This window comes from Oryctolagus cuniculus, chromosome 15, assembly GCF_051225735.1.
Source record: "Oryctolagus cuniculus isolate XC-2025 breed Fujian yellow rabbit chromosome 15, ASM5122573v1, whole genome shotgun sequence".
NCBI lineage: Eukaryota > Metazoa > Chordata > Mammalia > Lagomorpha > Leporidae > Oryctolagus > Oryctolagus cuniculus.
Genome location: NC_142881.1, coordinates 43434793 through 43458346, shown reverse-complemented (window position 1 = coordinate 43458346; position 23554 = coordinate 43434793). Strand labels below are relative to the sequence as shown.

General features: G+C 39.9%; 1 protein-coding gene across 2 annotated transcripts in view; it reads right to left on the bottom strand.

The window, feature by feature from the left end:
• ASAH2 (N-acylsphingosine amidohydrolase 2) overlaps window positions 1-23554 on the bottom strand; it is a 74857-nt gene that overhangs the window by 15099 nt on the left and 36204 nt on the right. For both annotated transcript variants that reach the window (XM_089314856.1, XM_089314855.1), the window contains exons 9-17: window positions 21611-21731; window positions 19975-20100; window positions 14073-14159; window positions 11544-11648; window positions 11350-11431; window positions 5716-5831; window positions 4547-4641; window positions 2773-2812; window positions 1093-1188 (exon numbers count right to left, since the gene is read on the bottom strand). In XM_089314856.1, the coding sequence (XP_089170982.1) occupies window positions 1093-1188; window positions 2773-2812; window positions 4547-4641; window positions 5716-5831; window positions 11350-11431; window positions 11544-11648; window positions 14073-14159; window positions 19975-20100; window positions 21611-21731 (868 nt within the window). The remainder of the gene's footprint in view (window positions 1-1092; window positions 1189-2772; window positions 2813-4546; window positions 4642-5715; window positions 5832-11349; window positions 11432-11543; window positions 11649-14072; window positions 14160-19974; window positions 20101-21610; window positions 21732-23554) is intronic.

Here is a 23554-nt window from a genome sequence, read left to right as displayed (position 1 = left end):
TGCTGCCCACATGCCGAGTACGCTGCTCTCCTCCAATCAGGAGCAGGATCAGCTCCTGCAGGTCATCACTCAAGTTGGCGAGAGGCAGCTGCGTAGAAGTTGTTACTCCCTTCTCAGCACCATATTGTGGGAGAGCAGATGCATAGAATAAGTCTTAATTCCAGTAACAGTCTAATCCGAGTTGCTCCCCACAATTTCCAGATACACAAAAACTGTATGTGACACAAAAATATTTGTGGTTCCTACTAGTGACAAAGTCACCACTAATATTGTTGGCAGTCTACATTCATAATTGAAGGAAATGGTAAAAACAGAGAATTATGAAGAAAATTTTGTCATCGTTCCTATCCAAATTCACTCCAATTAAGAAGCCATATTTGACAGGATTTCCTAGAAAGCAGTGGCCTTCAGAGAGCAGCAGGCACAGTCCTCTTTTGGTGTCAGTGAGCACTTGTCAAGGGGCCCACTATATGCCTATGTGCTGCTGCTAGATCAGCAGGTATTTCAGAAGTCGTTACTGTCCCCATGCTTTTAACTACTACTGTTTAAAAAAAAGTGCTTTTGTTGCTCAACGGACTATTTCTAAACAAAGAAGCCTGACCAGCCACAAGTCTCACCTACACTCAGGGAGTCTGTTTTCAAATCTAAAATGTGGTTATAGTAACATCTTACTGCAAGACGAGCTGTAAGGATTGCTGAAGATCATATCGTCAGCGTACTGAACTAGTATATTCAATAAACCGCGGCTGTCACCGAGAGTGTTGTTCCAAGGTTTTACTGAAGAGCAAGACAGCAGATGCTTTATGGATAGATTTAGGATGCTGTATGTCACAATCCAGGCTTGCTACCAGTGCCCCTGGCAAAATAGCTGATTTCAGGAAACATGGAAGTCAATGGGACTAGGATTCTAGCCTGAACTTGGAAAGGAGGAACATGGAACTCCAAAAACCAAACTGTGACTTCTCATTCTCTAACTTTCCTACCTAAAACAAAATCATCTCTCAGAAACATGATTGGGGAAGTCATGAAATCTGACATAATTGTTTTGATGAAGGTATAATTCATTTACATGATGAGAAGTTTGTACTTTACCTGGTATTCTTCATAAGTGGTAATGTAATGTGTATAAACATTGCATAGACCTGAAATAACAATAGTCATATTCTTCATGCCATAAGATGCAAATTCCTAGGAGGGAAAAGTAGAACTAAGTAAAATCGCACCGTATCTGAAAGTATATTTTCATCCTAGAATACTAAATTCACAGTCATTGATGGGAATGGCTAATTTAAGACGATGCTCAACCAAATTCTCCCCAATGGCTAAAAATGCCTAAAAGCAGAGGCATCCAAAAATCCTTGAGGAAAGGTATAACCATAACTCTGCATTATTTTCTGGTAATTCAGTGGCTCTTTGAACATCTTTTTTTTTTTTTTTTTGACAGGCAGAGTTAGACAGTGAGAGAGAGAGAGACAGAGAGAAAAGTTTTCCTTTTCCATTGGTTCACCCCCCCCAAATGGCCACCATAGCCAGCGTGCTGTGCGGATCTGAAGCCAGGAGCCAAGTGCTTCCTCCTGGTCTCCCATGCCAGGGCAGGGCCCAAGCACTTGGGCCATCCTCCACTGCCTTCCCGGGCCACACACAGCAGAGAGTTGGACTGCAAGAGGAGCAACCAGGACAGAATCCAGCGCCCCAACCGGGACTAGAACCTGGGGTGCCGGCACCGCAGGTGGAGGATTAGCCAAGTGAGCTGCGGCACCAGCCTCTTTGAACATCTTAATGATCATATTTGCAGATGTAGGACCTTATCATCAAAATAGAGATTTTTTTAAACCAATTTCCTAAAAAGATAAAACAGATGTACAATATCTAACCAGAATGGTTATTTCAATGTCCAAGAAACAAAACACGAATTGAAATGTCAGTTTAGAAGTATTTACAATACTCTTTGAGCACAAAAAAAATCATTATTAGAAACAAAATATAGCATTCCCAAAATGTCAAGCATTTTATTGGGACTATTCACAGGGCTTTAAGATTTTAAGGTACTTATGGGACTACTTACTATTTTATTCACAATATTATTACCAAATTTTAGATTATTCATACATACATTCTAATAAAATATTTTTAACTTGATAATGATTTCTTGTATTTTTAAGTCTGGCTCTCATATCATCAATGTTTCCTGCCCACTTCTAGCCACTGTCTTCAAGAAAAGTGAAACTTTCATCATGTTAGGAAAGATTAAAAGGTACCAGATCAGGGCCAGCCCTGTGGTGCATTAGGTTAAGCTTCTGACTACAACACCAACATCACATATCAGAGCGCTGGTTTGAGCCCAGGCTGCTCCACTTCCAATCCAGATTCCTGCTCATGCATGTGGGAAAGAAGCAAATCATGGCCCAAGAATCTTGGCCCCTGCCATCCATGTGGCAGACCTGAATGTTGTTCCCAGCTCCTGACTTCAGCCTGCCAAGATCTGGCTGTTGTGGCCATTTGAGGAATGTACCATCAGATGAAAGATAACTCTGTGTGTGTGTCTTTAACTCTGCCATTCAAATAAATAAATAAATATTTTTCAATAGAAATATCAAATCAAAGGGGTAGGGAATCCTTTCTTCCCAAAAATTAAAGTATAGATATTTCACTTAATTTGTACAAAACTACTTAAAAATTATCTTTATTTGATCTTAAAGCTGAAAGCATATTATCCTTAGGTTTACATTAAAGTTAACTTATATTTCCAAATCTTGTGAATTATAGACTTACTGCTTGAACTGCCTCTCGAAGTCTTCGTCCAGACATGGTTCTGGGTTAAGAAAATAAAATTATGGTTTCTTATTTAGAATGTGTGCAGAATATGCAGAAAGAATTTTAGTGAAAGCCAAAAAATTACTCAGGATCATTACATAGTAGTAAAATATGTAGGAATCCAATGATGATGCAAAGCTAATGCAGAGCTTTTTTCTCCCTGACTATGCTATCCTCAAAGTCAAATCCTAAGCTGGAAACAGTTAACCAGACCAAAGGAGGGAAACAGAACCAATACAGTCACTGACAAAAGATTACCATCATTTTCCATCTGTTGATTCAACAAAAGCACATCAGGCACTTCTGTATTAGTGACAGTTCAAGCACATGGAGAACATACTAGTCTGTCTTCAAAGAACTTATCATTTCATTAATTCATCCAAGTCTTCAATAAGACATTGAGCTCCTACTCCATCCCAGTCCACTTCTGGGTGTTAAGCGTTACACAGTATGGGGCTACATTCTAAGGAGCTGAAATGGCCAACAGGCAAATTAAAAGTCAGATGATGGTAAGTTCTATGGAGAATAATAAAGCAGAGTAAGGATGAAGGAAAGTGGGTGGTGCCAATCACTGGGATGAGGATAGTGGTGTTGTGGTAGTGGCAAAGGTAATGGTGGTAGTAGTGGTGGTGATATGGTCATGGTGGCAGACGAAAGCTACTTTCTATATTGTGAACAGGGCTCAGGGCACCACTGAGATTTGAGCAAAAAAACTGAAAGTAATGAAAAACTTGGCCATGGCAATAGCTGGATGGAAAGTACTCCAGGCAGAAAAATCCCTAAGCTCAAAGGCCCTGATACAAGACCAACCTTGGTGAGTCTGAGAAGTGCAGTGAGGTCAAGGTGGCTGAAACGTGGGCTCGTGAAGAGCTCAGGTGGAAGAGTTTGCTGCACACCAGATCAGGTAAATGTGGATTTACTCCAAGGGTTTTGAGCAACAAGTAGCATGACTTCACTTATGTTTTAAAAACATTAATCTGGCTGACGTTGAAGAAAAAACCATACATGAGTAAAAGAGGAATCACGTAGACCTCCAACATAGCAAGATACTGCAATGATCTGGGTGACAAGAGAGTGGAGGCTTAGGCCAGATCACTAGTGATAGAAAGTTATGGGTAGAATATTTACAACTTGCTGAAGAATCAAAAAGAGGGAAAAGAAGCGGGGTGGGTTGGGGGGACCGTTCTGGGAAAACTCCAAGGTACACAGCCCAAGTCACCAGAAATATATCAAACTGCCCCTTACTGAGATGGAAATATTTCATAAGATGCAGATTTTAGACATTCTCTATGCTTTTAATACCTAAACTGACTGTTTCAAGTACCTATATTATTTTAATATGGAAGGATACATTTTTAAACTTTCATGTTTGCTTCAAGTTCCCCATCAGTAATAGGCATAGAAAGAATTAGTCCTCTGAAGCCCCACCAGAAGACAGTAGAAATACTTGTCACTGGTGCTGAACATAGCACAATAGGATTCAAAAGGGTCAGTACTTAATTATCTTCCCAAAGAAAGGAAGAGGCAAGAGGGGAGAGGGGAGAGGGGAGAGGGGAGAGGGGAGAGGGGAGAGGGAGAGGGAGGGAGGAAGTATCATATTCTTAGAACTCTACAATGAACTACACTGAATCTGTTCTGTTTGTATTAATTTAACATTACTTAAGAATTAATTAAAAACAAACCCAAGCAGTAATGCCAACAGAAACATACCACACAATAAGCATGAACTTACGTAAACTCCCCAGGGATGGCAGTTATGGCCAAGGACCCAATAGTAATAATCTGAACATCAATGATATCTGGATGCCAGGGGTGAGGTTTTGAGAGCTGAGAGTCCAAAACAAAGAGAGTTGTGTTAGGAATACTATTCTTTCTGTGGTTAATAGGTAGATGAGGGTCACAGATGTCCCTTAATTAAAGGATTTCAATCTTTCAAGCTAGTTTTTGATTTTTCATCTTATTATAATATTTATTTATAATTTATGATATTTATAATATTGAGTATTCTACATGGGTATTTATGTCCTCATTAGAACATGTAAATCTCAAGTGCCAATGTCCCATTAACCTAGATTTAAATATTTTCAATTTAAATTTTAATTTAAATTTAATTTCAATTTAAATTTTAATTTAAAATTTTCAATGGATTTGCAAAATCACAACATATAACAGATAAGCAAGGGTACTTTTATAGTATTGTGTATGACTGCCTTTATACATAAAGAATAAGTGAATTCCATTTAGAATAGTGTCAGGTTAATGATTTCTCTTTGTACTGCAATAGCACTTCAAGTTTACAGTTCCCAAGTCTTGCCTTATTTTCTGAGGGTCCTCCAAGAAAATCTATCCTCTTCTAGAATCTGTCTCTCCATTCCTCTCTTTTCTCTTTTCCCTAAGAACTTTAATAGAATATTAGAAAAAATTTTTCTACTTTTCAAATTTTCTTCCTTAATAGTCTGATTTTTATGAATACTGGAATGATCCTTTGGCATTCAGAATGTGGAAAATGTATGTTCAAAGGCATGGTAAAAGAAAAGTCTCTTCAGTTTAAAATGTTTCCTGATTTATGAGGAACCTGAGACATGAACACATTTCTCTTTATATAACCTGAGATTTTTTTCCCTCTATATAGAATTTGGTATGGACCTCCCTCCTGGAGCCCACATAAAGGAATGCTGATTAAGGCAATGTTAATTATATTCTTCTTTTGCTGCTGTTTTTTCATTTGCTTATTATACATGTAATTAGGTAAATTAGTATTTTAACAATCATACTCTTATTCTTTAGAGTTAGACTCATAGCATTCATATTTTACTATTAAATTTACCATTCAATATTGAACAGTTCACAAGTAAAAAATAAAAATATAATAATTTAACTATGGTCATCAAAATATATTACCTCCCCAGTATGAAGAAGGATTGGCTTTGGTTTTTGACATTCTTTGATTTCTTCAGATGGCTTGCCCAGGAGCTGGTCTCGAATGGTGTCCCAAAAGGGATCCCCTTCTTTCATCCCTATTAGGAAATTCTATAATTAGTGGGATTCCTTGAACCACCCCCCTGGAGAAAAAGATCAATATTCAGATAAATATTGTACAACAACCCTTTCAGGAGTTTCAAAGATTGTATTAAGGTGTTGCTTAATGATTTCAAGCAATAACAGAAAAATAGAAGAGGCAGAATTTCCCAAAGATAGCCATTATTTTATTAATCCTCAGAGTGCTTAAGAAAATAACAGAATATACTTTTTCAAATCCTTAAATCTTTATTTTTGTTGCTCTTGCTCATACATATTGCAAGTGAAACCAAACTGATATGAATAACTGTAGATTTGTAAACTAAATCACTTTTTGCCTTTTTTGAAAACTATAAATGACACCTTCAACTCACAGTACCAGGTTTTTGGTTCTTAGTACCTGAAAGAACCTTCCCTGAATCTCTATTAATTAATCTACACACATACACCACAAGCAATAAAACAAAAAACTAGCCTAAAATGCAAAATCTGAGAAACAGTTTTGCCACCTAACAAACCTATGAATTGAGAATCCACAATCCATCATGAAAACAGAACAATTACAACATCCATGTACTAATGAAGGAGCACCAAGTACAAGAACTAAAACTGACAGAAATGAAGAGAAGAATAAACAATTCAACAATAATAATGGAAATTTCAATAACTCATTGTCAGTAATGACTAGCACAAAAATACAGAAGAGCAAGAGAAAAATAGAAAACCTGAACACTAGGAACACCTAACAGAAAGCCTTTGGGGCACTCCCCTCCCAAACCCAACAACAAAATACACATTCTTCTCAAGGTCACGTAGAACATTACCCAAATAGGCAGTGTGCTGCTCATAAAGCATGACTCAGCAAGTTTTACAGGGTAGAAATAATACAAGGTATTTTGCCCAACAACAAGAGAATGAAACTAGAAGTAAATAACAGGAGAAAAATGGAGAAATTCGCAAATATGTGAAAATTGGGCAACATGACCCCCAAAAAACTAATGATGAAAGAAGAAATCAAAATAAAATATGAAAATATTTTATGATAAGGGAAAAGATACAACACATCAAAATTCATTACATGAAGTGACAGCTGGACTCAGTGGCAAATTTATAATTATAAATGTCCACATGGAGAAAAAAATTTCATATCAATACTCTAACTTATACAAGACTGAAAAAGAGGAGGAGGAGCAAATTAAACCACAATCAAGCAAAAGGAAAGAAATAATAAAGATTAGAGACACAATTAAATAGAGAATCAAAAAAATAGTTAAGGAAATGAAACCAAAATCGGGTTCCTTGAAAAGAAGTCAACAAAATCGACAAAGCTTCAGCTAGACAGAGAAAGGGAAAGAGAAAGAGAAGACTTAAATAATTAGAAACATAAATATGAGAAGACATTACTACTGACTTTTAAAGAAAAAAATTCACATACATATGCATGATAGTATGAGTAATTTCATAACATTATACATAAATAATATGAGTAATTGTATACCAACAAGTTAGAAAGCATAGATAAAATAGACAAATGTTCAGAAAAACACAAAATACCAAAGGTGATTCAAGAATTAGGTGGGGCTGGTGCTGTGGTGCAGCGGGTTAACACCCTGGCCTGAAGCACCGGCATGCCATTTGGGCGCCAGTTTGAGATCCAGCTGCTCCACTTCCAATCCAGCTCTCTGCTGTGGCCTGGGAAAGCAGTGGAAGATGGCCCAAGTCCATGGGCTCCTGCACCCACATGGGAGACCTGGAAGAGACTCTTGGCTCCTGGCTTTGGATCGGCACTGCTCTGGCCATTGCAGCCAATTGGGCAGTGAACCAGAGGATGGAAGACACTCTCTCTCTCTCTCTCTCTCTCTCTCTCTCTCTCTCTCTCTCTGTCTCCCCTCTCTCTCTGTAACTCTGACTTTCAAATAAATAAATAAATCTTTTAAAAAAAGAAGAAGAAGAACTAGATAATCTAAATTTAAACTCCACAAAAAGTAAAGAGATTAAATTAGTAATATTGTGCATGGCACACTACACTCATCACTGTGACTAGAAATAACAAGTAAGATAACAAGTATCATAAAAGTTATGAAAAAAATCAGAACCCTATAAGCTGCTAGTGAGAATGTAAAAGGATACAGCCATTTTATAAATAGTCTGGTAGTTCCTTACACAACTAAACAACATAATTACTGTATGATGCAGGAGTTCCACTCCTAGGTATACACCAAATAGGAAAAAATGAAAATATATGCTCACACAAAAATCTGTATGTGATTATTTATAGTAACATATTTGTAATAGCTCAAAAAATGCAGTGATTCAAATGACTATCAACAGAGAAACATATAAGCAAAATCTGGTATTTTGCTTTATGGAATATCACTTTGATTTGTGAAATATCACTCAGCCATAAAAAGGAATGAGGTACTGCTACATGCTACAGCACAGAAGAACTTGGAAAGCATGTTAATTGGAAGCCAACAAAAAATGTCACATATCATAATTACATTTATATGAAATATTTAGAATAAGAAAATACAGATACAGAAGGATTAGTGGTTGCTTAAATCTAGGGAATATGGGGGAGTGAAGGAGTACAATAGCTACCAGAAACCATCAAATTACTCAAGAACATTGGAGACACTCTGCAAGATATTGGCATAAGCAAAGACTTCTTGGAAAAGACCCCAGAAGAACAGGCAATCAAAACCAAAATTGACAAATGGAATAACTTCAAGATGAGAAGCTTCTGCACTGCAAAATAAACACTCAGCAAAGTTAAGAGGAAACCAACAGAATAGGAGAAAATATTTGCAAACTACACAACTGATAAAGGGTTAATATCCAGAATCTATAAAGAGATTATAAAATTCAATATTAACAAAACAGTCCAGCTAAGAAATGGACAAAGACTTGAATAGGGATTTTTTTTTTTTGACAGGCAGAGTGGACAGTGAGAGAGAGACAGAGAGAAAGGTCTTCCTTTTTTCTGTTGGTTCACCCCCCAATGGCCGCTGCGGCTGGCACACTGCAGCCAGTGCACTGCGCTGATCTGAAGCCAGGAGCCAAGTGCTTCTCCTGGTCTCCCATGCGGGTGCAGGGCCCAAGGACTTGGGCCATCCTCCAATGCACTCCCGGGCCACAGCTGAGAGCTGGACTGAAAGAGGAGCAACCAAGACAGACTCCGGTGCCCTGACCGGGACTAGAACCCGGTGTGCCAGCACCGCAGGTGGAGGATTAGCCTATTGAGCTGCGGTGCTAGCCCTGAATAGGGATTTTTAAGAGAGGAAATTCAAATGGCCAACAGACACTTAAAGTATAAAGAATTTCTTTGCAAGTGATAAGCATGTTCTAAAACTGATTATGGTGATGACTGTGTATACCTGTGAATTGGACACTCTGAGTGGATCATATGGTACATTAATTGTAACTCAATAAAGTTGTTTAAAAATAAACATATTATTACAGAACATTAAACCAGACTGGATGACAGATTAACAGGAAATATGACACTGAATATATCAAATTGCAATTGTATTCATTAATCTTTAACTAATAGTTTCAAAATACACATAAAAATAGGGGTTGGTGCTGTGTCATAGTAGGTTAAGCTTCTGCCTGTGACACTGGCTTTCCCTATGGGTGCTGGTTCAAGTCCTGGCTGCTCCACTTGTGATCCAGCTCCCTGCTAACGGCCTGGGAAAGTAGTGGAAGATGGCCCAAGTGCTTGGGCTTCTGCATCCACGGAGGAGACCTGGAATAAGCTCCTGGCTCCACATTGGCCAAGCTGTATTTGTTGTAGCCATTTGATGAGTGAACCAGTAGATGGAAAACCTCTCTCTCTGTCTCTTTTTCTCTCTGTCTATGACTCTCTCAAATGAATGCTCTTAAATTTAATAAAAAATAAAAACAAAAAAGTGAGGACAAAATACACATAAATAAAAGATAATTAAGTCAAAATGTTTCCTGTAGGAGATACTCTTGAATGTTTTCTACTTTCTCTATAATACATAGTATTACAATGATAATCAGGATAAAGGTGTAATAGCAAAATAGTCATAAATGTGTGAAAATACCCATGGGAAGAAGACCTGATCCACAGGATTTAGGTTCCCAAAAGCCACAGTCCTGAGCAAATCCCAAGTCCATTAAAGGAATCTGAGACACACTAAGTAACCAAATGGAAGAGCCAAGTCATAGAGTTGAAGGTTCCTGTTTATTGAACAATAATTATCTCCCCTCCCATTAATTCTTGCACAGCCCTAGCCCAGTTTACAATTATTAATCTTGCCTGGCATATTTATACCAACACTATTCACAAAAGTCAACATATGGTATCAATCTGAGTGTCCACCAACACATAAGTAGGTGAAAATATGGCAGTTAAGTACAATGGAACCCTATGCAGTCACAAAAATGGGTAAAATCTTGTCATCTGCGGCAACCTGGATGGACCTGGATACTATAATGTGAAGTGACACAGGCCAGGCAGAGAAAGACAAGTGCCACCTGATTTCACCCAGAGGTGGAATCTAAAGAGGCTGAGTTCGTAGATGTTGAGAGTAGTGGCTACCAGAGGCTGAGGAGCAGTGGGGAGAGAAAGCCATGTGGGAGATTTGTTAATGGGTACAAGGTCACAGCCAGACAGGAGGGATAAGTTCTGGCATGCTATCACACGGAAGCATGACTACAGTCACCAATACTGTTCCAAAATTCAAAGTGACTAGAAGAGAGGGTTTTTTTTGTTGTTGTCTTTTGTTGTTTGTTGTTTGTTTGTTTTTGACAGGCAGAGTGGACAGTGAGAGAGACAGACAGAGAGAAAGGTCTTCCTTTGCCGTTGGTTCACCCTCCAATGGCCGCCGCAGCCAGCGTGCTGTGGCCAGCGCACTGCGCTGATCCGATGGCAGGTGCCAGGTACTTATCCTGGTCTCCCATGGGGTACAGGACCCAAGTTCTTGGGCCATCCTCCACTGCACTCCCTGGCCACAGCAGAGAGCTGGCCTGGAAGAGGAGCAACCGAGACAGAATCTGGCGCCCTGACTGGGACTAGAACCCGATGTGCCGGCGCCGCAAGGCGGAGGATTAGCCTATTGAGCCGCGGCACCGGCCAAAGAGAGGGTTTTGAATGTCCTTGTCAGAGAAGTGGTAGATGTTTATGATGATAAATGACCTAATTACCCTGACACAAAGTATAAATGAACTGAGACTTCACACTGTACCCCAGAAAGATGTATAAGTATTGCCTTTCAAGGAAAAAAATCATTTTAAGAATTAATAAAATAATACATTTGATTTGACTTCCATTGAAACACCCTGAAATGAAAGAGCATTTGTCTCTGGTTATATCCAAATTAATGGAAGCCATCTCAGGTTATTGGGCTTGTACATACAAACCTGGAAACACTGCAGATGCCTGGGCTTAAAAATAAAAATAATAAATGTATAGGCTACAGTGAAATCTCATTAAACAGACCCTGAAGCTTCAGAACCCAACAGCATAGGTCTCGGGGGATTTCATCTCACCCTGTGTAAAATTGAGGCCTCCAACTCCGTCAATTGTGCCAGCTGCAAAACTGTAGCCCAGTGCCGGTTTACAGGTTTTTACCTAAGGAAAATTTTCCAAAACAAGAAAGAAATAGAATTTAAGCTGTGAGTAAATGAGGTCAACCCAGAGCCTTACCCTTGTGGCCTAATCAGGGTGACTCAGTGATACTTACTGCATGTGTGGAATTGAGCCAGACAGTCACATCTGTCATATTGACCCACTGGTGGGCCGAGGCCACTGGTCCCTTCACCTCCTGGGAGGCAGAGGTATACAGATCCTGAAAAAGCCACACAGGTTTACTTTCTCAGGCAGAAAAGCTGTAACCTGATTAAGTAGCAACTTGAAAAAGCATCTCACAGCAAAGAAGTAGTCACTACTGCTGTGGATCTCCTGACCAACCCCAACAGCTCCCTATGATTTAAAGTCTCAGAGATTGTGCACCTGCGTCTCCTCCCCACAAATATAAAGGCTGTGGCACAGAAAGCCCCAACCCCAACTGAAAGACAGCCAAGAACATCTAAGATTAGGAGTAGGTGAGGCAAATTACTTTCTTTATAAGAATGAGGGTGTATTTTCAGTTATTATTCTTTATGTATTTGGGTTGTCTTTTTGAGAGGCAGAGAGAACCCCTATCTGCTGACTCACTTCCCAAATGCCCACATCAGCTGTACCTGGGTGGGGCCAAATACAGGTGCCAGAAACTCAACCCAGGTGTCCCACGAAGGTGACAGGAACCCATCACCTGCTGCCTCCTGGGGTACACCTTAACAGAGAGCTGGAGTCAAGGAGCTAAAGCTGGACTTAAACCCAAACCTTCTGATGTGAGGCATCAATATCTTCTTCTTAAGATTCATTTATTTATTTTGAAGGGAGAAACACAGAGAAGGAAAAAGGGTGGGGGGAGAGAGAAGTATCTTCCATCTGCTGGTTCAATCAGCCACAATGGTCGGGACTGGGTCAGGCTGAAGCCAGGAGCCAGGAGCCAGGAGCTGCATACTTGGGCTATCCTCCACTGCTTTCCCAGGCACATTAGTAGAGAACTGGATCAGAAGTGGTGCAGCCAAAGACTGGCACCCATATGGGATGGCGGCACCGCAGGTAGAGACTTAACCTTCAATACCACAGCACCAGCCCATGAATATCCTAACTGGCACCTTAGCCACTAGGGCAAAAGAGTGTCCCTCAGGTCGCATTCTTACTAGACTTCTCCTTCTCTGAATCCCAGAGTCCACCAACCGGACCAGTAACATCTAACCCCTCATCTAACAACCCCCTCATCCCTGTCTCCACAGCCAAGTGTGGCTGTCCAGGCAAGTCGTTGGCAACACCAGCTGTGACCGGCCTCTCCAATTATGAGGGACAGTTGTGCCTTGCTGTGAATGCAGAATGTGGGACAAATCTCTCTGGCTCCCAGGCCCAGAATAGAAATAAAATTTCTGACACTAAAGCATGTCATGGACACACACCTTAAATAGAATCTCTTAATTTAGAATAACCCACTCTTGATATCACAGTAATTAAAAAGAAACTACAGCAATTAGGCTGGCTGCTGTGTTTTTCAAGGTGCTTTTGTTCTTCCTTAATTGCTCCTGAAACAACTTGGAACCCTTGGAATAAATTATTAAGCACACACACACACCCCCCACACAACAAAGGTATGAGTAAGCTAAAATATAAAGGGATTTCACTGTCTCTGTCAGGGACATCTCAGTCTGAGATCATCTTTTCGCTTTTCCCTCAGAAGCTGATACAAAATGTGAGAAGTGGAAGATAAAATTTGAGAGATGGAAGAGAGTAGAATTAGTTGCTGTAATCTCACCACAGATCAGATTCTCCCTTCATCAGAAAGTTGTTTTTTCTGAGGGAAAGAACTAGTGGATATTTTTATCACATTGGAGAAGAGTAGAGACTGGTGGAACCCAGGGTGCACGAGCATGGACTTAGTTCACTCAGTTTCACCTTAACACCAAAGGAAAAATCTAGAAGTGAACAGGTGACTTTTTTGCAGAAAAGGCCCAGAGAGTTCCAGGACTTTAGATCAGTCCAACCTATCTGACGCCATGTTCTTTAGAAACCTTAGAATCTACCCTGCTGCTATCTGAAGCAAGCCCCCTGGCTTTCTAAGCCTCCTATCATGGAAAGATTTCCAGATAGCTTGGTTTTAAAAGCACTTCCTATTAGAAGTCACACCCAGGCAGTGAGAGACTCCTGTGTGGCTTGAGAAGGTGACCATCAAAGCAGACACCTCCCAGACTCCCTGCTGCAACCCAAGCTGTTGCTGTCTTCTGACAATTATGGGCTTCCTAGTGCATGGTGTCAGCGGACTTTGAGAACAATTCTAGGGGCTGCCATTGTGGCGCAGTGGGTTAAGCTACTACCTGCAATGCAGGCAACCCATAAAGGTGCCAGTTCATGACCTGGCTGCTCCACTTCCCATCCATCTCCCTGCTAATGTGCCTGGGGAAACAGCAAAAGATGGCCCAAATTCTTGAGTCCCTGAAACCATGTGGGAGACTAGGAAGAAGCTCCTGGTTCCTGGTTTTGGCCTGGCCCAGCCCCCTAGCCATTGCAGCCATTTGGGGAGTGAACCATCAGAAGACAGATCGATCGATTGATCGATCGATCGATCTATCTCCAACTGTGCATTTCAAAATTTAAAAAATTCAAAGTGAAGATGAAAGGAGTTCGGTGTGTGCCATACCTTTGCTCTCTGATATATGATTTGTCCTATAATTTGTGTGCTATCAAACATATCCTGGCCAGGTCCCGTTGCTATGCACATATTAGGCTGTAACAAAATGAGAGAAGATGCATTTTTAGGAAAATAAGGGATTATTTTAAGCAATGGAAAATTACAACTGAATATAAACAAATAGTTTTTGAAGCCACAGTATAGCATTTCTTTTCAGATATTTTCTCAATGTAAGACAAAGAGATACAAAATCATATATGAAATGAAAATAGTGAATGTCTGAAGCAAGTATTTATTTCAGAATCTTTTTTAAGTTAGGAAGTTGAAGCTCAAGTTGGTTCAAAGATTTGTGAGACATTATACAGTCAGTATCAGAGACAAAACTGGAAGCCAGTCCTTCCCATTCACGCATCTTTCTACTGATTTGCTCTTACCTAGGACTCCTGCTCATGACTGTTTTAAGTTGAAACATAATCAAAATGATATTGGAGCAACTAGCTGGCCCCCTGGAGAAAAATAATAAATAAATCTGGCTCTGTACCCTACTTCTGACCTGTGAAAAATGTTAACTAAATGATTAAGTATTACAGGTGGAATAAATATGCTAGAAGAAAATTCGAGTGAATGTATTTTATAGTCTGTAAGTATGGAAGATCCTACTGAAAATAATAAACAATAGGCTTAGTAAATTTGACAGTTTAAACATTTCAAATGTCCCTTGTCGGGGTGGGGGACACAAGTTAGGTTGAAAGACAAATGATAAGAAAGGGAATAGGAAGATCGCACTGATTATAACAAAACTAAGACTTTAACATATTCAGAGCTTTAAAAACTCAAAAAAATAACCTTATGAATACCTTTTGATTCATCCATATTAAGTTGGAGTTTCTCTTATTTGCATAAAAAAAAAGAATCCTAATGGATGCACCGGAATAGTATCAAACAAGCAATTACCAAACAAAATGCAAAAGGCCATTTGACATTAAAATATGTTCAATCTCATGAACAATAAAATGAATATTCAAATTGTGTTGGCAAAGATTATAACGATCTTGGTTTGGGTGAAGGTCTGGAGAAACTGTCATTCATATACTGTGGGTGGCAAGGTCATTGAGGGAGTACACTTGGGGAAAAGTGCAGCACATGTTAATCATGCTTTATCTTTGACAGCAAATGGCCCTTTAAGAATGTGTCCTAAGCTGAGACTCACACATGTGGAAATACGTATGACAAGGATAGGGATCTTAGCATGCCTCTATAAAGGAAGAAAAGAAGGGAGAGGACTTGCGAAAGAAAGGAGGGAGGGGAAGCAAATACATCCACAGAGGACAGGTTAACGACACTGCAGTACTTTAGATGGAAAATCAGTTATTTAAAACAGTGTTACACAGCATGGTTATTGGAAATAAGGTAGCAGGTCACAGCACAGTTTTCAGTGTGATCCTATTGGTGTAGAACTGTACGTGTTATCTACATAATGGAAACAAAAACTCTCTAGAAGATCACTCATAAAACTCTAACAGTAGTGAGCACAGTGTGCTGAAGGTTGTTGCTTTAGGTTAAAATTTTATTCTCTGAATTTTTCAATATTGTTAAAGTTTTTTTTTTTTTCACAAATGTCATTTTTCAAAAGATTCAAACTATTTTCTAATTTAAAAAAAAAATCCTTCCTAAAGAATCCACATCAAAGCAGAAGGTGTGGCAATGTCTGCCCATCTCCCTGTTTCTCTTTCCTAAGAAAATCCTGATTTTCAGAGAGACATCTCTCCCTGGTAGCCAGTATGACTCAGAAGGAGCTGACCCCATTCCCAGGCCCAGATCAATCTAAGCAATCCCAGCAACTCCCCAGACGTAGCCAGGGACTGCTTCAGGAACTTCAGCTTATGCTAAGGAACACTACCATTGCCTCTAGCAATTGTTTAGACCAGGGATGGGCAAGTGACATAAGCTGCCCCAATCAGGCTGCAGAGAAGAATATTTATTCCATGGCTGGATGAGTGGTTTTCTCTCTCTCCCTCTGTATTTGAGGGGAAGGCACAAAGTCTGTCTTACACTGCCGGCCATCCTGCAAACACAAGGGAAGCCAAGAAGACATGTGGAAGGAACAAACTTAGAATTCTGGTTCATGGGGCTGTGGCGAGGGTGATATTTTTGTTTCATTTTTCTGATTATAAAAGTAAAATAAACCCACCATAGAAAAAAATAGAAAAATTCATGAACAATAGCAGAATAAAAGCCATCCAAAATAGTGCCAGAAAGAAAAAGACAGTAACAGTCTAGATTGTTTCATTTTGTCTTTTGACTATATTTACTTTCAAAACAGCATTCATAATAAATATGGAAAATTAAATTCTGATTTGCTTACTCAGCATTGAGCAGTATGAGTCCTTCTCTCACACTATTCAATATTTCAACATGACATTAAATTTATGCATAATATTCTATTGCAAATAAGTAAAACCATTTATTTAACCATTGACCTACAAATTTTGGAAGCTCACACATGATCTTAAAATTCACTGCAAATTAATAAAATGTGTGAAAATTTACAAATAAAGAGCAATAAAGAAAAGTTTATAATAACAGTAACAATATATAATATGAAAAACAAATTATTGAAACTATATTGCTCACTGGGTGGGACTGACCAGGCTGGAAATATTATATTAAAAAAGTAGTATCACAGGTGAAATGTCCTGTAAACAGAAGGAATAAGACCCAATGTTAGTAAAATGGTGCAGTAAAGTGAGAACATAGCCTTCCTCTTGGGCACTGTCTACCTCACAGAAAAAAAAACAAACTATCAGAACATGCTTGTGACTATAGACTCCTAGCTTAGGCCACCAAAGATTAGAGATGGGACTTGAGCATCCCCTTGATTTGCATCCTCTTAATGGTTTCCTCTGGTCTGCTTTAAAAAACCAGAAGGAAGAGAAGGCTAGGCATTAGAAGCAATGTAAAGCTAGGTGGCAGGCCAATTAATGGCTGCTTTGCACAGTGATCCTCCTTCAAGGAGACCCAACAGTCAGTCCACTGCAGTGGCTTTCAATGTGGAAAGCCAGGGCTTTAGCAGAAGGCAGCTTATGAAGAGCCCTGGCAGCTCTGCCAGCCAAGAGTTGGGTCACTGAAAATGGACCTGCCCTGGAGTCAAAGGATGCCCAGGTCAGAGCCACAGATCTTGCTGGCTCTAAGCTAAAAAGCCCTTCACTCAGCCCAACTTCCAAAGTAACCAGCGTTGCTGAGGGACGGCCAAGTAGGGTCAGCAACATGGCAGGCAGAACTGTAAATTTCCTGTTAGAAACGCCACCTGCCTTTACCTGGCCAGCTCTCCTCCCAGGCCAGCCATGTAATGGAAGTCAACAAGGTGCCTTCCCCAAGGAGGTTCACACCTCCCTTATGATGCACCCATGCAGAGAGATAGATAGCTCTGGGCCTCATAACTGGCAAGGACTTAAAGCTCACCTGATTATTATCAGTCCCCTTCTATCAATTTATTTGCCTCTCAATCAGAAAACTTATTGGTGGTTTAAACAACACTTTTTTTTTTTTTTTTTTTGACAGGCAGAGTGGCAGAATGGACAGTGAGAGAGAGACAGAGAGAAAGGTCTTCCTTTTGCCATTGGTTCACCCTCCAATGGCCGGCGCACCATGCTGATCAGATGGCAGGAGCCAGGTACTTCTCCTGGTCTCCCATGGGGTACAGGGCCCAGGTACTTGGGCCATCCTCCACTGCACTCCCTGGCCACAGCAGAGAGCTGGCCTGGAAGAGGGGCAACCGGGACAGAATCCGGCACCCCTACTGGGACTAGAACCCGGTGTGCTGGCGCCGCAAGGCAGAGGATTAGCCTAGTGAGCCGCGGAGCCAGCCTAGACAACACCTTTCTTAGGACCTCCAATAATAACTCTGTCCTTTGTTCTATACCCTGTCTAGCCCACTTGGGGCCTCATTCCTTTGGAATCATAGCTTCTTTCTTAAATTAATGGTTTTACTCCCAACCCATGTGTATTGATGGTCCTCTCTCCAACTTAATGTTGTATGATTGTTCAGAATTTTTCTACAGACAAACCCCTCTACCCACAAGACAGTGGCCTTTCTCCCCATTTTGGTTGGGGTCAGCTTCCTAGCCTCTCTCTCCTCAGTAGTGATCTCAGGAACAGCTTTGGGCTACAACGTTATCTTGTCTTCAAAACAATTCCAACAGTTACAAGAGGAGGTCACTAGGTCCATCAAGACCTCAACTGATGCCATCTGACATCTCCAAAACCATATCACCTCAGCAACTGGTGTGGTACTACAGAACAGACTGACCTTAACTCTGTTGTTATTATGTTAACCAATCGGTCCAGGTAAAACCACGTCCATCAAACAGTCCTCACTAGCCAGAGACGCCCCTGATTTCCTCTCCTCTATGAAATCCTCTCATTACTTGGTTAACGTCACTCTTAAGACCTTTGGCAGCTATTTTCACTCTGGCTTTTATACTATCCTGTCTGTCTAAGTGTTTACATGAGGTGATAATGGAAAAAAAAAAAAAAACCAAAGCCTTCACTCATCAGGCGGTCAACCAAATGCTGCTACAGGGATATACTCTGTTCCCCACCCAGAGATTGTGACTTGAGACATCGCCCCATGCCAGCAGAAAGTAACTCGTCACTCCATGTCTGCAGGAAGTAGCTCTAAAGACAGATCATCATCCCTCCACTACTCCTGGACTTTTGGGGCTGATGTAATCCCATATAACACTTGCTTCATAAAAAAGGGGGGGTATGTTAGTAAAATGGGTTAGTCTTGTCTGTGGCACAATTTATATCACAGACACCATCCTAGTCTCTAGTCCCCACTGCCATTGCTAGAATCCAGGTGACCAGATGGCCCAACCACTAGTGTCAGCTCTACCCCTACCCTAATTTGGTTTGCTGCTCCCACTTCTCTGCCTTCCCGCCCCCGACAAAGGTAAAACAGGACCTGCTTCCCACGTATGTGCTCTCTTGATCTCTCTCTGTCTCTGATCTGTTTCTCTCCCTCCACTCCTCTCTCTCTTCTTCACCCCTTCCCTCGCAGCCAGTAGGAATTTCCCCATCAGTAAACTCTATCCCTTAACTCCGGTGTTGGTATGGTTTGTAGTGCTCTTACAACCAGAAACTAGCACCTGCTGCTCATGTCAACTTGAAAACAAATCCAAATGAACGCTGGGTGAAAACAGTTAATAAATGATCGTATACTCATACTTATTGTTTCTAAAAAATTGACCCACGGATCTGGATATAGGAATAAAAGCATTGCTAAGATACATTAGGCAAAAAATTTCAAGTACTAGGCTTATAAAAATCCATAAATAAGTCACCAAATTTTGTTTACAATATATGCACAAATCCATAGGAAAAATCTTAAGAACAGTCCCCTCTGGGAAGGGGAGAGGAAAGAGGATGAAGACAGGCTTTCAATTTTCACCTCTCGTTGTCCTTCTACCTTGTTGGAATTTTTACAGCAAGATTTCTTTGTAATTTTAAAAGGAAAAAGAATTTTGATTTTATATTTGTAAAAAAAACCTACAAACTTTATAATCAGTGAGAAATGCCTCAGGCAGGCAGTTTTTGGCACAAATCTAAGCATTTAGATATGCCAAGCAAAATGTTTCAGACTGAGCTTGAAGAAGGAGACTTAAACTCTGACATTCACTCAATTATCTCAGCACGCCAAAAAAAATCAATTACATGTCTTATGGAAAAGCATTACTTTACACACACAAAAAAAATTAGTGAGTTTGGTCAGGTACATTTGAGAAAGCAGATGCTAGGAGTAAAGAAAACAATGCATACTTGAAGACAACATATTTGCATATGTGATTAGTCAAATAGGATGCATATATGAGTTGCAAAACCAAAGATTTCATATACCATAGTTACCTACCCCACCAATAGGACAACTACTATTGGCGTTATCACAAGACTCTCCGGTGTTGATGCAATGTGGGCCAACAATGTTGGAGGACACGTCTCCTAGGTTTGATGAAGCAAAAGCTGCTACAAATGGTCCCTGTCAAAAGAAACATGCAAGTGCCTTTGATTCTCTTACTTCCTGCAATGACTTCCATTAAAAATGCAAATATTCAATCTGCTCCGGCAAACTATTCAAAAATCATTTGCAGACAATAAAAAAAGACTATTCTGAGAACTTATTTTATTTCTGAAAGGTTCTCCTTGCAGTCACTGTATATATTATTATGGAAAATAATCCAGTTATCAACAAAGTTGCTTTAAGGAGGAGAGTTTCAAATGTATGCATCAAACAGAAATATTTTGACAGGAAGCACACTATGTAACAACAAATTATAAAGTGCTGACCCATCAATCTAATCTCTGGTGATTTATCTGGAGCTCAGAGATCCATTTGGCTTTTAAAAATAAACATCCTATTGGCTTGAAAAGAGAAGAGCTAATGCAGATTTTCCGGTTGCAAAACTAATCCTAAATATACTACCTGCCATCTGGACCTGCCCTATGTATATCTTGTCTCTAACTCTTGAACCTGATTAGAGTGGTGCAGACGAACAGCAGCAACCAAGCTGGCCTTCACCTTAAATGTCTTAAATTTTCTTAGGGAAACAAATTATTAAGAATTGGAGATAAGTTTTCTTTTTTTGATACTAAAAAGATAATTTACCACAAAGTGTCTAGCATCCAGTGACCATAAATGAGAACTTCTTTTCTTTTCCCTGTCATACAGACTACAGTGAGGAAATCAAGGGAGTATTGTCAACAAAGGAGCTAACGGGCAGACTGAATGCTAAAGGAGTTAACACCTTTATGATGGAACATTCTAGGCAAGCACTTGGGACTCCATCCCATCAGGTATTCTTTTGCACCGCGAGCATCAACGCTGGAGTCAAGTAGAACAGGGTCTCTCTCCACTTAGCTACTTTCCTTTACTAATTTATCCAAAATTGAGAATCTTCTAGACTATATGGACTGGTTTCCTGGCCTCTCTTGTCTTACCTCATCACTCACTGAGTTTTAGAGTTACAAAAACAAGTCTGACAGATTAAGACTGTCTCTGCCTTAGACCTAATTACAGAGAAATAGAACAGAGTCCTTGAGAGGAATTTCATCAAAGAATGTTTTGGACCAGTGAAAATAACTCATCACCTGTCCTCATTCAAGGTTTTTATACCAATAAGAAGATGCATAATAGCTTCATAGCTCTAAAAATAAAAGTAAAATTTGGCGCATTTAATCAAGCTTCCAACTTGATCAGAAACTTTTACATATTACAGAAACCTTGAATTTGCCCTTCTTTATCCAACTAATTATAACTTCATGAAATCATCATTATATATAGCATATGCCACAAAAAGAAAATGGTTTATCACTTTAAATTTTCTTTCTCCTATTAAGCAGGACAATGTATTCTTTCTCTCCAAGCATATATGTACATGAGGTCCATGATGTTACTCTATTCTATTGAATTTATTCAGCTATTCTCAATACTGCCTGAATGATGGCACTCAATGGACCAACATGATTCTTTCAAGAACACAAAATCTCACCTGCCCAGGTAGATCTCCTCTGTTCTTCTCTTGCTCAAAAAGGTAAGATGCATAGCCCATATTGTCGCCATTTACAAGATGGTTGCTGTTGTTCATGCTGACTGGATGGATGGCAAACCAGCTATAAAAGAGCAAGAATCCCTAAGTCATCAAGAAAACAAGAGAACTAGGGCCAAAACAGAGAGACTGGAAGTTTCCATATTTTCCAGCAAGAAAAAATACATTAAATAATAGACATTCCACATTTAAATTATTTTATTTTCAATGAATATGAATCACAAATACAGTACTAAAAATTCTTGGAACTTGCTTAAATAATACTATAGGACTCTGTTTTCATTAATATTTCATCTTCTTGTTCATCATCATGTGCTTTTCACAAGAGCCAAGACCGGTGAGTTACCAGATGACATAATTATAATTATCCAAGTGAATCGAATCCAATTCACTAGAAATTTACTGAGGGTCACCTGTCTGCCAAGCAAGGAATAACCTGTGGTTTACTGACAGGCTCTCACAGGAAAGAGATGTGAACAAATGGCTTTATTACAGTGTGACAAATATTATGAAGAAATAGACATAGCATGTTTGGAGAGTACAGACGACTAGCCATCGATTCTTAAAGGCATTACAGGGAGATGGAACCCTGGAATAAATGCACAGAGGCTAATTCTGTATATCCTCATGCAAAGCAATACTTTGTTCAAGTGTAGAGCTGTGCAGTTTATAAACTAATTTTTTTTGACAGGCAGAGTGGACAGTGAGAGAGAGAGAGACAGAGAGAAAGGTCTTCCTTTTTGCCGTTGGTTCACCCTCCAATGGCCGCTGCAGCCAGCGCACTGCAGCCGGCATATCATGCTGATCCGAAGCCAGGAGCCAGGTGCTTCTCCTTATCTCCCATGTGGGTGCAGGGCCAAGGACCTGGGCCATCCTCCACTGCACTCCTGGGCCACAGCAGAGAGCTGGCCTGGAAGAGGGGCAACCGGGACAGAATCCGGCGCCCCAACTAGGACTAGAACCTGGTGTGCCGGCGCCACAAGGCGGAGGATTAGCCTAGTGAGCAGCGGCGCCGGCCAGTTTATAAACTAATTTTACATCTGTTACTGGCTTTGAACTTCACAACACTGAGGGATAAGCTGTTTTACCTCCAATAGATGAGTCAGAGAAGCAAAATGATAAACCATTTGTCATAGAGGACAAGGACTCAAGTCTGAGTCTCACAACACTTTTTCCAATGACCTTGTAGGATCAAACCTCCATACAGGTGAAAAGGGAATTTACAGAATGGAAGTCAGTAAAGCAGATTAGCCGGAATGCTTAAGGAAAGAGAAACACCAATTTATGATCATTTAGGAGGTTTTTTTTTTTTTTAAGGTCTATTGTTGATTCGATTCTTTGCTTAAAAAGTTTAATCATTTTCACTTAAATTCCTATCTAAGTAATATAATGCATCCAAAATAAACATTTACTTAATGCTTAAGGATGTTTTCGGACTTTAAGATCATCTTTCAGGATGCCTAATAGTCTACAAAGGTCAGAGGCAAACACTCCATAGCTCAGTAGGAATGAGCAGGAACAAAACCGAGTTATGGTCACTGGTACAATAGAGACTAGTATGGCATTTGGAGATCTCCAAGCACTTGAAAATTCTAAAAGCCACAGCCTGTGTTCAACTTCAGCCAAATGATGCTCATATGATAGGATAAGCCAGTGCAAATTTTTCAAAAAGATCCACAAATTCATGTTAAAACCTTAAAAATCTTCAAGAGGTAAATGACACAGAAACCAAGGAAAGTAATGGCTACAAATTAAGAGACTTAAGACACATACCCAACAAATACAGTCTGAAGACCATTTTTGGATTCTGGTTCAATTAAAACACCAGTAAACAGGGGCCGGCTCTGTGGCATAGTGGGTAAAGCCGGGGGCGGCAGTGCTGGCATC